The sequence below is a fragment of the Austrofundulus limnaeus genome, unplaced genomic scaffold, assembly GCF_001266775.1.
Source record: "Austrofundulus limnaeus strain Quisiro unplaced genomic scaffold, Austrofundulus_limnaeus-1.0 Scaffold412, whole genome shotgun sequence".
In the NCBI taxonomy this organism is placed as follows: domain Eukaryota; kingdom Metazoa; phylum Chordata; class Actinopteri; order Cyprinodontiformes; family Rivulidae; genus Austrofundulus; species Austrofundulus limnaeus.
Genome location: NW_013952814.1, coordinates 258,957 through 271,974, shown reverse-complemented (window position 1 = coordinate 271,974; position 13,018 = coordinate 258,957). Strand labels below are relative to the sequence as shown.

At 41.3% G+C, this 13,018-nt stretch overlaps 1 protein-coding gene across 1 annotated transcript in view; it reads right to left on the bottom strand.

Moving 5' to 3' along the window:
- Window positions 1–4,004: 4,004 nt before the first annotated feature.
- The window catches only part of LOC106528905 (serine/threonine-protein kinase MRCK alpha), a gene marked incomplete at its 5' end in the record, with an annotated part of 12,987 nt that continues 3,973 nt past the window's right edge, over window positions 4,005–13,018 (bottom strand). Inside the window, 9 exon segments of the mRNA XM_014024188.1 lie at window positions 4,005–4,563; window positions 6,275–6,432; window positions 6,527–6,644; window positions 6,873–6,990; window positions 10,119–10,242; window positions 12,130–12,214; window positions 12,365–12,462; window positions 12,533–12,747; window positions 12,840–12,964. Of these exon segments, the coding sequence (XP_013879642.1) occupies window positions 4,183–4,563; window positions 6,275–6,432; window positions 6,527–6,644; window positions 6,873–6,990; window positions 10,119–10,242; window positions 12,130–12,214; window positions 12,365–12,462; window positions 12,533–12,747; window positions 12,840–12,964 (1,422 nt within the window).

Below are 13,018 nucleotides of genomic sequence, written 5' to 3'. Positions count from 1 at the left end.
GGGTGGAGGGTGGGGGTCACTCTGAAAATTAAACTCGTTGATCTGCTGAGCGAGATGGAGGACGCTGACACCACCTTCCTCCACCTTTTACACCTCATTCCACCTCAGCAGCAGATCGACGGCTCAGTTGACCAGAAAGGCTCAACTGAGAAAAAACAAACATGCAACTGAACCCAGCACACACTGCTGCAGCCTGATGAGTGTGTGTGTGTGTGTGTGTGTGTGTGTGTGTGTGTGTGTGGGGTGCAACAGTCATCTTGTTCTGATCCGGTCAGAACTAAAACACCACAGTACTTCACACCCAGAGCCCTGTTTCATACAGCAGGATAAGTGGAAATCCTGGGTAAGTTCTGGGGTAACTATGAGCAGATCCTGGGTTTTACKGTTTCAGAAAACCAGATAGCAGTTATCCTGAGTTAACTCACCCCCACAGCTTCCTCTGTGAGCCAACCCTGCTCTGCAGCAGGATTACTGAACATATCCTGAGTTAGTCTGACCTTCTACCTTTTGATCATGAGGGAAGTGTCAGGCAGGGGGCGTGTCCTTTTCTAAAGGAGCATGTAGATGTTGCAGCGTAATAATCCACAGAAATTTATGTCGGGAGAGAGTGATAAGACCACGATTAGACGTCTTGTAATTTCTGGATGAAAATCTGAGAGTTTATAGATGTTTTTAATTTCTCAGGTTTCAATCTTTTCCTTCAAGTACAGCTTGTAGCTGTTTCACAGGAAGATTTAGGGACAGAAAAATGTTAATATTTAAGTTACATTTCTCACTCTTATGACGTTATGATCAAAGGTTTAAATTGTTACAGAGGTATATATTCTTATTTTTTGTATTGTGTGTATATATAATGTATTTTGTTGTTTTAAAACGAATAAACTTCTGAAAAATTATATAAAAAAATTATATATAATTTTTATGTAACAGAAAAAAGTTGAACTCCAGAGGTAAATGGAGCCTTTTCAGCTGATCGTCCATCACAGCTCTTTTTGTGAAACATTAAGTCGTTCTGATTCATAGCCTTGTCCTTGCCTTCCTACTCAGTTCCGTTCAATTCTAGTTTCCCGTCACTGCTTGTATGAAGCAAAGGACAAGGGGTTGGTTTTGACCAGGCTCGATTGACAATGAGAAGTCAAATAAACTTTAAACCTACATGGTTATGGAACACCTCATGCACCTGGGTCTGCTCCCCGTCTGTAGCAGACAAACTTTCTTCATCATCATCATCCTCAGATGAAACACAAAACTGAGTTTACTGCAGTCTATTAAATGGAGGTCAGACTTAATCACCTATAAGCACTAAGTGTACTGTATTAAATATTGGCAGAGAAAAAATGGGGTAATCGACTATTAAAATAGCCGATAACTAATTTAATAGTCGATTGGTCATTTTTCTTTGTCTTTTTTTCTTTATTTTTCTCTCCAAACTGCATTGACACCTTCCACTGCCACRTCTGCCTTTCTGTCCTTGACACACATGCACAGTAGTGGTAACTGGGGTAGGCCGTGGACGTCACAAGACATTATACAGACAGGCTCTGGTATCATGGCTACCTGACAACAGAGCTCAAAGTGTGGGATCATTTTAAGAAAATGAAAGAGAAACCTGTGTAATATCTGCAGAGCAGAACTTACCTTCCACTGCAGTTAGTTTTAGTTAGCATATAGCTAAAATCTAACCATGGTTATATAATAGCAGCTGCATTCTGACGTGATAAGCTGTATGTTTTATATTCAGTATGATCTGATTAGTCGACTAATAGAAAAAAATAATTGGTGATTAGTCGATTATAAAAATAATTGTTTGTGGCAGCCCTAGGTAGCACACATTGTATCTTTTATTTTATTTATTTTTGGAGGGGGAAACATTAATTTCATGTGTTGAAATTAGTTGAATTATGTAATTTATTTGTTAAAGTTTGAACATAAGAGCTTATACCTGACCTTACCTGGTTTCACTGTTTTATATTTAATCTTTATTTGCTGCCATGTCTGTTTGGTACAAGCTGGGTTCACCTACACACATACTTAATGCACGCATGCATGCACACACACACACACACACACACACACACTCTTATCCACTTGAATAATTGTGAAGAATAAAAGTTTAGATTTCTGTGAAATCACACATTGACTCAATCAGCAATTATCTGCAGCACAACTCCTTTTCTCTGCAGCAGCAACAGTATTGTGGTTTATTTTGTTTTATTTTTTTAAACACTAACGTTGATATTCTCAACATGCAATCATTAATATTTCTAGTTCCAGCGCAGAGAAATGGACTTCCGGTCTTCTTATTTTCTCCTGTTGCCATGATGAATCAAGTTATCTGACTTCCATTGATGAGGGCTTCCTGCTCCAACTTAAATCAAGGATAACTTGACTCAGAATTAAGTTACCCAGTTCATATCAGCTGTTCTGAAACCAAAAACCCCGAGTATGACAGAGTGGGGTAAGTTGACTCAGAGTATCTGTGTTAAACCAGGGTTTGTTAAGCTGCTGTATGAAACGGGGCCCTGGTGTGTTGTCAGCTTCTTCTGATGTCCAAACAAACAAACAAACAAACATGATAAAACATTTCTCACCATTTCAAACAATCAGATATAGGAAAAAATATAAAATAAATATATAAATAAGATTTTAAAAATGAAAAGATCCAATAAACTGGTTGCATAAGTGATCACACCCTAAACTAATAACTGATTTGTCCTGATGCATCTCAGTAAACCAGGTAGAAAAAATCAAAAAGAAAAAATAAGTAGGTCCTCTGGACGGGTTCTTCTTTAATGAAACGTTTCGTCTCTCATCCAAGAGACTTCTTCAGTCTGAGAGTTTCAGGTGAAACGCAGCTTTATAAGCACTGCCTCCACATGGACAAACAGGTTAGTCACATGCAAAAGAGGGCCATCACCTAACAATAGGCTTGATTAGCTCCGTTGTTCATAGAGGGTCATGTGCCCCATCACCTGACCCGTTACGTTCATGTAGTGAATGCAAGCGGGGGTTCAACGTCCCCCTGTTTTTGTCCCTCTTTGTGTTGGTGTCATTGGGGCCCTGATTCACACCGTTTGCTCACAGGGGACTGAGCAGCAGGAGGAGAGGAGAGCGGAAAAAAGTTCATAACTTATTTCTAGCGGCAGAACAGGTTAAAAGATGGCTGTTTGATGTTATTTATTGTTTTTTAAATCATCCTAMAGGCTCTGACATGTTAGATAAATTTGAAAATGAGGTTTTAAAAAAATCTGTGAGATTGCTCTATACGTCCGTATACCTGCAAAATGATGTAAAATCCTTATAACTTACGGACAATCTGTACAAGTTGTATCAAATAAGTATGGCTACTTATTTGATACAACTCACCTTCAATTCTAATAGTAAGAAATTTACATATATGTGAATATTTGACTACCTGGTAACATAGTAATGTAAGGACTCCTATGAAAATCAATAATAATTTACTACAATAAATGATCATTATTAATAATAAGTGATCAGAACTGTGTGCAGCAACAGATGACCCAGAGTTCTCAGTTTCAATCTTTTGTTGGAGCTCTTCAGTGTGACTCTAGGTGTATCTGAGAGCATGGATGGTTGTTTGTCTCTTTGTCTGTGTCCCTGAGGGACAGAAGACATGTCAAGGTGTCCCCTGCCTTCAGACAAAGACTGGGACAGGCTCCAGCCCCCACCCCGACCCTGGTTAGGAACAAAGAAGACAGAAAGGACAGCACAGACAGTTGCTTCAGTGTCTATAATACAGCTCTGTATTATAACGTGTCTTTGGGGGTTTCTTGAACTCGGCTGAGCAGAAGAAATACTTTCACAGCCTGACAGACTTGGAGCATTTCACCAACAAGCAGTGAACAAGTATTAGATCAAGGTGTGGCTGAATACAACGTAATTCACACTAATTATTAGTTAGGTCTGTGTATATTTATGCAACCAGCATATAGCAACTTTTTTTTATTGTTTACATTTTTCCTTGCAACAGATTGTTGACTGAGCTTCTTTATTGTGTGCCACTAATAAAATGTAATGATTTATTATGATCTAATTGTTTGTACATCAATAAAACCTGGGCTTTTTATATCACATGTTTGCAGCAGGTTCAGAAAGGTTTTCTTCATGTGTGTGTATGTGACTAACGTGAAGCAGGATTCAGTCCAGTCTGACTCACACTCATCTCTTCAGTGGGATTCTTTTGTTGTTTAGTTTCAGAAACACCGAGCTGATTGTAACTTGTAGACTCTTCTGGTCAGAAACACGAGGGAGCAGAATGGAGGCAGACATGCTCTGTGATTGGCTGAGAGGGCAGCGATGAGAAGCGGTGACAGCTGATGCAACAAGCCATCTGCTGATGGAACAGAGTTGATGTGGTGCTGGTAGTGTGTGTGTGTGTGTGTGTGTGTGTGTGTGTGTGATGCGCAGCGACACAGTGCTTTCACTTTGTGTGTTTGGTGCAGTCATTGCAGCTGAGCACATTACCTTCATTTTACTAAGGAGGGTCCTTAAAGCCCTTTTCAGATCGGGGGTCTTCTCCGATGGTGAGACCGCCTGCCACTGCAGAGGAGAGTTCAGACTCAGCGCCCAGCCCACAGACAACATGCTGGGGTGGGGACAGGCGGGGAGCAGCAGGGTTAGGATGGGGTGCAATGAAACAGAGCGTCCAGGCTTATGAGGATGGGGAGCCACAGGGAAAACTGCAGGCAGTTAGGGGGCAAGTGGTGGGGGGGCGCTGCCCAAAACTGTAAACTCTACAGCTGCATTCCAGCCACGTCATCTGATCTGCATGATGACATTTAAGCAACGTCATGGACAGAGCTCCTACTGCTGGAGTCTAGTTTGAGCTCCTGTGTAGAACTGATCCAAAGTGGGCAACATGGGAGAACCTGCACTGGGTGGGGGGAGGGGGTCGCAGGGAAAACTAACCAGGTGGAGAGGTGGGAGAGGGTGAGAAAACCCCACACAGGTGGCAGAATGGTTGTGATCACTGAGAAGAGAGTTTCTTATTTATTTATTTTTATAAATAGGGAACAAGGTGATGGTGATCCATCAGAACGTGATGTTTTCACACATCTGGGAGCTTCTTGACTCACTTTTATAGCTGAGTGGAAGAAAATAACCAAGACTTTCACTTAAACTAAATTCATCCAAAGCTGATGCAGTTCACACGGATTAGGAAAAAAAGTAAATCTGGCTTCTTTTAGTGCTTAGGTTTTAAACATCTCACCTTTAAAAGATTATAAAATTTTTCAATGTAGATACAGTACGTGCTTGAAAACATTTACAGCAAACGATTTTGCAGCTGGGAGCCACAAACATTTTCCCCTACTCATCTTTTTTTAACTGTTTTTTCCAGTAGTTTTGCATTTGAATAAGGTCAGTGTCACTACTGTTAGCATGAGGCGATACCTAAACCCAGATCAATTTGTGCCTTTGCTGTGTCTCCCAGAACAGTTCCTCTAGAAGAGCTGGACAAGTTAGATCTGAGGTTCTTTACACATCAGCAGGACTACTGTCTGCTTCTTGGTGCAGAGAAGAACAGGAGAAGTAATGCTAGAGCCCTAAAAAGTGACGTCCAACAATCCACTGGTCTCTGACCAAACCATTAGAAGCCTTTATGAGGCGGTCCTGACGGCCCAGCATGCTCTCGTGGAGCTCGACTGGCATTTGCCAGAGAACAACAAGCTTGTTAGATTCAGCACTGGTGCCCTGTGCTCTTCATGGATAAAAGCAGGTTCACACTGAGCTCATGTGACAGACGTGACAGAGTCTGGAGACGACGTAGAGAGTGAAATTAAGCAATATTGGAAAGAAGAGKAGGCCGAAATTATTCCACAACCATGAGAAAGACTGATGAAAAACATTTACTGGGAGTTTCTGCTACAGGGCTACTTAAAGGGCCACAGACTTTTRAATTATGAGGTGAAATTCATTTTTCACACACAGCTTTTAAATGTTGGTTTCAGTTTGTTTAAAAATAACATGATGAAATCTGTTGTGGGTTCTGTACACCTGAGGTTGCAACGGAAAAGGTTTTAGAACCTGCTTTTAATTATGTTGTCCTGACAAGTAAAACTCTAGAATTGACAGAGTGGGCTTTCTTTTTTTCACGATGAACTTCAYCCAATACTACTTTTTAAGGAGAAGAAAAAAGTAAATACCAAAATGATATCTAAGTCGTCTCTTCTTGAATTGTGCATGAATTAGATGTTTGGAGTGGGCCGCACATGGAGATGTATGTTCAGTTTCTCTGTGTGTGTTTACTGACCTCTCTGTCAAACTGTGAGAGTGGAGCGTCACCACAGTCCATTCCTCCTCCTGAGGACAGAGAGCTCTCTGAGGGGGAAGTCATGGTCTGACGTTTGGATCCGTAGCTTCCTCCTGACAGGTCTCTGCGCAGAGCGCTGCCGTTCTGAGAGGAGGAGCCTGAAAGAAGAAACGAGGAACGGACTGAGTCAAGAAGGGACAGCGGAGACACAGCTGACTGACAGACCAGATTTGATAGACTGCTGTCACTCACGTATGCCCAACCCGCTGCTGGCACTCATGGAGCGACCCGGCTCAGCCCGGTTCTTGGTGATGGAAGGGATGCTGACTGAACCACTAAATCCTGCACGACTCTCCTGAACACGAACATTCTGGTTTAAACAGAGGGGGGACAGGAGTAAGGCGGGTGTGAACGTGAACGTGCTCAAACACATCAACACAACGCAGCAGATCAGGTGAGGTTTAGTTTGAGAATCTAGACAAGGCTGCAAATCTACAAACACTTTATCAGTGAATGTTGGGGCCCAACACATGCTTTAGTTTTGAGAGGGGTCAGTGTGTGTGTGTGTGTGTGTGTGTGTGTTGGAGTATATACATACCATGGGCAGGTCTTTGAGGATCTGGATGCCATCTCCTGGTCCCATGTGAGCCACGTGGTTGAAGTTGGTGGGGTTAGAGATCAGCTTGTTCCTCATCTCTGGATCTCGCAGCATCTCTCTGGGACCACAAACAGACAAACACATGAAAGCTTCAGCATCAACAGAACAATATTTTAACATTTTAAACAACCTGTTAAAGATCTCAAATGCCAGCTTTTTGTGACCTTGAATAATGTTTCTACTGTGAAGAAGATCTGAAAACTCAAGATATATTTTTACATATCCTTTACTTAAAGGTGAAATGAAGGCTACTTTAGTTGGTGAAATAACTGAATAATTGATAGTATATGTTATATGTAGTATGAATATTAATAAAATGTCTAAATATTGTTTTAAATTTGACCAAAACGTAATTTTCTACAAATTGTGAGAAAAAAACATACTTTTGCATCCCATTCAGAGCTCCAGCAGGGGGCGCAGTTTGTGTGACGTAATATTTGTTGATCTACTCTCGCTCCCCGTAGGATTACATTTAGAACAGCTTTTGTTTTTAAGACTTTTACATTATTTTGTGGACTTGAAATGGAATATTGTGTGGCCTTTGGATTCACATGTGGTGCAGGGTCAGCTGCCAGCTTTTTATTTTTATTTTTTTAAAGACCCTGAGGGCAGAAGGTTTGTGTTGATGCGATGTGGAGGAAAGACTTTAAAACCATGAATCCTAGCCCCCCAGCTCTGYTCAGACCATTTAAAGACTCAAAAAGCATGGTTACAAGACTTTGCCTTTTCAGTGCTTCACAGTTTGAGTACAGTCATGTCCAAAAGTTTTGAGAATGACACAAATATTATATTTTCACATGATCTGCTGCCCTCTGGTTTTCATGTGTGTATGTCAGATGTTTTCATCACATACAGAAATACAATTGAAATCATATTATGAGTAACAAAAGCTTTTATTAACAGTTAGAATGAGTTAATGCAGCAAGTCAATATTTGCAGTGTTGACCCCTCTTCTTCAGGACCTCTGCAGTTCTCCCTGGCATGCTCTCAATCAACTTCTGGACCAAATCCTGACTGATAGCAGTCCATTCTTGCACAATCAATGCTTGCATTTTGTCAGAATTCCTAGGTTTGTGTTTGTCCACCTATCTCTTGATTGACCACAAGTTTTCAATGGGATTAAGATCTGGGGAGTTTCCAGGCCATGGACCCAAAATCTTTGTTTTGTTCCCTGAGCCAGTTAGTTATCACCTTCGCTTTATGACAAGGTGCTCCATCATGCTGGAAAAGGCATTGTTCATCACCAAACTGCTCTTGGGCGGTTGGGAGAAGTTGCTCTCGGAGGACATTCTGGTACCATTCTTTACTCATGGCTGTGTTTTTAGGCAAAACTGTGAGAGAGCCGACTCCCTTGGCTGAGAAGAAACCCAACACATGAATGGTTTCAGGATGCTTTACAGTTGGCATGAGACAAGACTGGTGGTAGCTCTCACCTCGTCTTCTCCGAACAAGCTGTTTTCCAGATGTCCCAAACAATCGGAAAGAGGATTCATCAGAGAAAATGACTTTACCCCAGTCCTCAGCAGTCCACTCCCTGTACCTTTTGCAGAATATCAGTCTGTCCCTGATGTTTTTCCTGGAGAGAAGTGGCCTCTTTGCTGCCCTCCTTGAGACCAGGCCTTGMTMCAAGAGTCTCCGCCTCACAGTGCGTGCAGATGCACTCACACCTGCCTGCTGCCATTCCTGAGCAAGCTCTGCACTGCTGGTGGCCCGATTCCACAACTGAAACACTTTTAAGAGACGGTCCTGGCGCTTGCTGGTCTTTCTTGGGCATCCTGGAGCCTTTTTGGCAACCATGGAACTTCTCTCCTTGAAGTTCATTTTCTAGGCAAATATTGACTTTGCAATTATTTGCTGTTAAGCTGATCACTCTTTATAACATTCTGGAGTTTATGCAAATTGCCATTATAAAAACTGAAGCAGTAGACTTTGTAAAAATTAACATTTCAATCATTCTCAAAACTTTTGGCCATGACTGTAGATCCTTTCATTTTGTGACCAAAAGGCTCGATCTGAAGGAGGATGCCAACAATATTATAAACAACACAGCCATGTGAGGACACGCTCTGCTGCGGTCATAACAGGAACTTTTTTAGCAGCCGCAGGAGCCAAAAGTCTGCAACAAAGTGGTGAGTTGCTTTTTATTAAGAGTTTTATATTAATTATGAGCATAATCTGATCTGTCTCGTTCATTGCTCAGAGAGCTACACTGAGTACCTCGAAGCGAGGCTACAGGAGAGCCGACGGCTAGCAGGCTAACAAGCTAGCTTCTCTTCGTGTGAAACAGCTCCGGGTAAAATAGTGCTCCAAGCTGTGCTTCTTTCTGTACGATATTTAGCTGAAATGATCCATTCCCAGTTAAATTAAAAACATGAACGGCTTTGATGATCAGCTGGTCTGATCTTGAACACACARCCGCCGGTGTTTACTCATTCTCGCCGGTGTTACGTCGAGCCGCGTTTCCCCATCAGATACGGCTCCCCCGGCGTCTCCGGCTCCCCCGTCAACGTGGAAAAAATAAATAATAAGCTTCTCCTCCTCCGAGCCTTCACTCAACAACACTGCTTCAACACTGAGTGAAAACAACTATTTTTCCAGCCATCAGTTGCTTCACTATGACACGCAGTGCTGCGGGTGGGCAGACGGATAAATTATATTTTAGAACCAGCAGCGCAGAGTCTTCAGCCCGTTTAATGCTCGGACCGAAACCGGAGAGACACTCCGATTAGTTTTTTTTCTCCACTCTGTGTGACTGGTTCAGATCTGTACGGCTGCATGGTTTTTATCTTTAGTTTCATAGTGAAATCTGATTCACTATCATAGGCGCGCATAATAAGAAGTCAGATTGTTTGACAAGTTTGACGTTACATAGCAACAACAGTTTACCTTAGCAACTGAAATTATGATTTCGGGCTCTGCTCTGTAGCTCCATTTAGCAGGAGGAAAATCATATCTTTAAATACATTTTCATTACAGTTGTGAAGAATTTAAATCACAATTTTAAATAAAATATTATATGTATGCAAAATACACATTTTTGGGGCTTTYTCCTTCATTTCACCTTTAAGCTACGGGACATGTAGCAAATCAAAAATTGCAACAGAAACAGAGGAATTGTGGCTGAGTGATAAAGGCGCTTAAATTGTTTTATAAGGTAAGGAGAGTGAAAAGACGCAGGTCCAATACCTTCTCTGCTGAAGTCGCTCCTCTTCAGGAACTCTGAAAGAGTAGCGTCGTTTGTTGTTCATGCTGCGCAGCATCTGCTTCCTGCTGTTGTCTGATGTCTCCGGGACAACCAGCTCATCACCTTCTGAAACATTACAACCAAAAACTTTAATGTCACTTTGGTTCCAGGTTGATTTTGGACAGCTTTTGCTTTTCATTTCATTTATTTAAATTAGGACAATGTATACTAATCAACACGTCAGTAGTAAGCGCATCAATGTAAATATGTCGGAGTTAGTACAACAGTTAGTTTTCATCTGTTGTCCTAAGGCAGGTAAGAACAAGAACCATCCCACAAAACAAAAAGCACAAATATTAAGTACTGAATCTTAATAATAATAATAAATGTATGTATATGTGTATATACTGCATGACTGCCTGATTACATCTTAATGGTAAAAACTTCTCACAAATATTATCAATAATAATGGACAATGGTTTACATGCTAAATTGTTATTAATTATAAGTAATTATAAATAACTCAGGTCTCAGAGTTGTCAGTTTTAAAACATTCTGGAGCTCTCTGTGTGACTCTAGCATGAATCGAAGGGTGGATAGTTGTTTGTCTCTGTCTCTGTGATGGACTGGAGACCTGTCCAGGTGTCCCCTGCTTTCACYCAAAGGCTGCTGAGACAGGCTCCAGCTGCCATCCTCCTCAAAGCAAGGACAGAATGGATGTAGGATTTTTTAATGGAAATATTTATTTAACAAAGACAGAAATATGTGGTCCAAGAATAAAGGCACTGCGTGGAATGATCAGCTGAGTTTTATTGCAACAACAGGAACACAGAGAACAACATCAGACTGTCCCCCTGCCCTCTGCTCCTGTTTCTGCTTCTCCTTCGCTGAGGCAGTTGAGGCCTCATATATACTGTTTAACGAACACTATTATGTCATCTTAATAAAGCAAGATTTCATCCTAAGGAAATGCTGGGTCACGGGAAAACACAAAGACAAACAAGTGATATCTAAGAATGATTATTGTTAGTAAATCTTGTTCCGACTTCAATCATTCTATCTGCTGCATGTCATGAAAACTTAGGTCATTAAAGTATGTCATGACTTACTGGCTTAAATCTTAAAGTATTAGTTCCATCACAGTTATTTTCATTTTTTGTTTTGACATACAAATTTCAAAACAAAATTTTTAGAGCTGTAATCRTAATACCGTCATAACGCGAAACCGTCATATTTTTGCCCAAGGTTATCATACCGTCCCATGCCTAATGGTGACAAATAAATGTATGGATAACTTTTTAAAAGAACAAACATTCAATAACAAGTCTTTTCAGGCAGGTAAGAAAATAATATTTTTGCAATTAAACATTTAACATTTATTAATGGTACCACCATGGTCTGTCCTGGGCAGAATGACAAAATGCAAAATTATTTCTTTAGTAAAACCTCTGTAACTTTGCTCCAGTTCATTTTAGCAGCATGAACCTTTGCACAGTTTATGTCCACAATTGGATTTATGGTTTCCAATAGTTTTAGCCTCGTTCATTATGGTTTTAAATGGGTTATACACTGTCTAATGAAAAAATGATTCAGATGAGACTGAAAAATAATAATAAAAAATTATGTTCCATCCTCAATATCTCTAAAATCACAGCAGCTGTTTTAATACTTACACTTCTGATGAAATCTCCCAAGTGTTAGCTTTATTTTGATTCCAAGATTATTTAAGTAGAGTTTGTAAATGCTGAGATACACTCAATTACATTTTGGCATGGTATTTTGAGCAGAAACTTCCAAGAAAACCCCTTGGGGCGTAAGAGGTTAAACAAAATCATGTTTAAGTCTGAGTTACTTAAACCCAGCAGTTGAAAGTGGGCCAGTCTGTCAGGAACTCCCAGGCCACTTTTTCTCCCCAGTCTGCCACTGTCCATGACTGTGTGCCTATGGACACCACCATTTGACAATGATCAAACTTAATATAAAGACTTGAGCCAGACAAGGTAGAAGACTCACCAGCCATCTTGTTTCTAAAGTAAATAAGGCGCACAGTTTCCAGGCCCAACAGGTTTAGAGAGCCGTCAACATTCAGAGGTCGCACCTGCCAAAGAACAGACATCAATTCAAAGATATTTTTATAGATAAGAAGCTTATTTTATCTATGAAAAGGGTTACTACATGGATAAAACAACTTTTTTTTCCCACCAGGGGGAGCAAAAGAATTTTGTGAAACTCCGGTTGAAGCACAAACCTTCTTCAGAGGGATGGTCTGAATCCACTCCATGGTGTTCACATCAAACACATCCACAGCATTCTCACTGTACACTGACAGGTAGGGGGCATTGTAGCCTGAACAAAAAAACATTTTTATTCCTGCACTTGTACGTTACAAAACAGCCTTCATCATTCCTGCACTCACAGGCAGTGTGGGGCACAGCCGGCCACATAAGCTCCTGCTGCCGCGACCTGCGACCCTGCGAGTCCACGTAGACCCCGATGGCACTGAAGCACAACAGCAGCTCTTTGCTGGAAATCTCCACGGCACACAGGGCACTCAGATTCTGATGTGGGATAAAAGCCAGGGTGTGGTCCTCATGGTGGAGGAGACTGATGGGGGACATGTCGCCATGGAGACTGCGGAGGTCATCACAAACAATAAATCATATGCTTGTGAAGAATTAAAAACAGCTGTAGTGCATTTAAAGGCAGAGAGAAACGTAGAGTACCTGTAGCGCATGAAGCCAGACTGGTACCCCACATACAGGCGCTCACTGAGCAGACCCATCCACTGAACAGGCCCCGGGGCAGGCAGCTCTCGCAGCACACGGTGACGGGATTTCACCTTATTCACCTGCAACAAACAAGGGTTGGTTTCAGGGCTGCCACGATTAATCGATTAATCGAC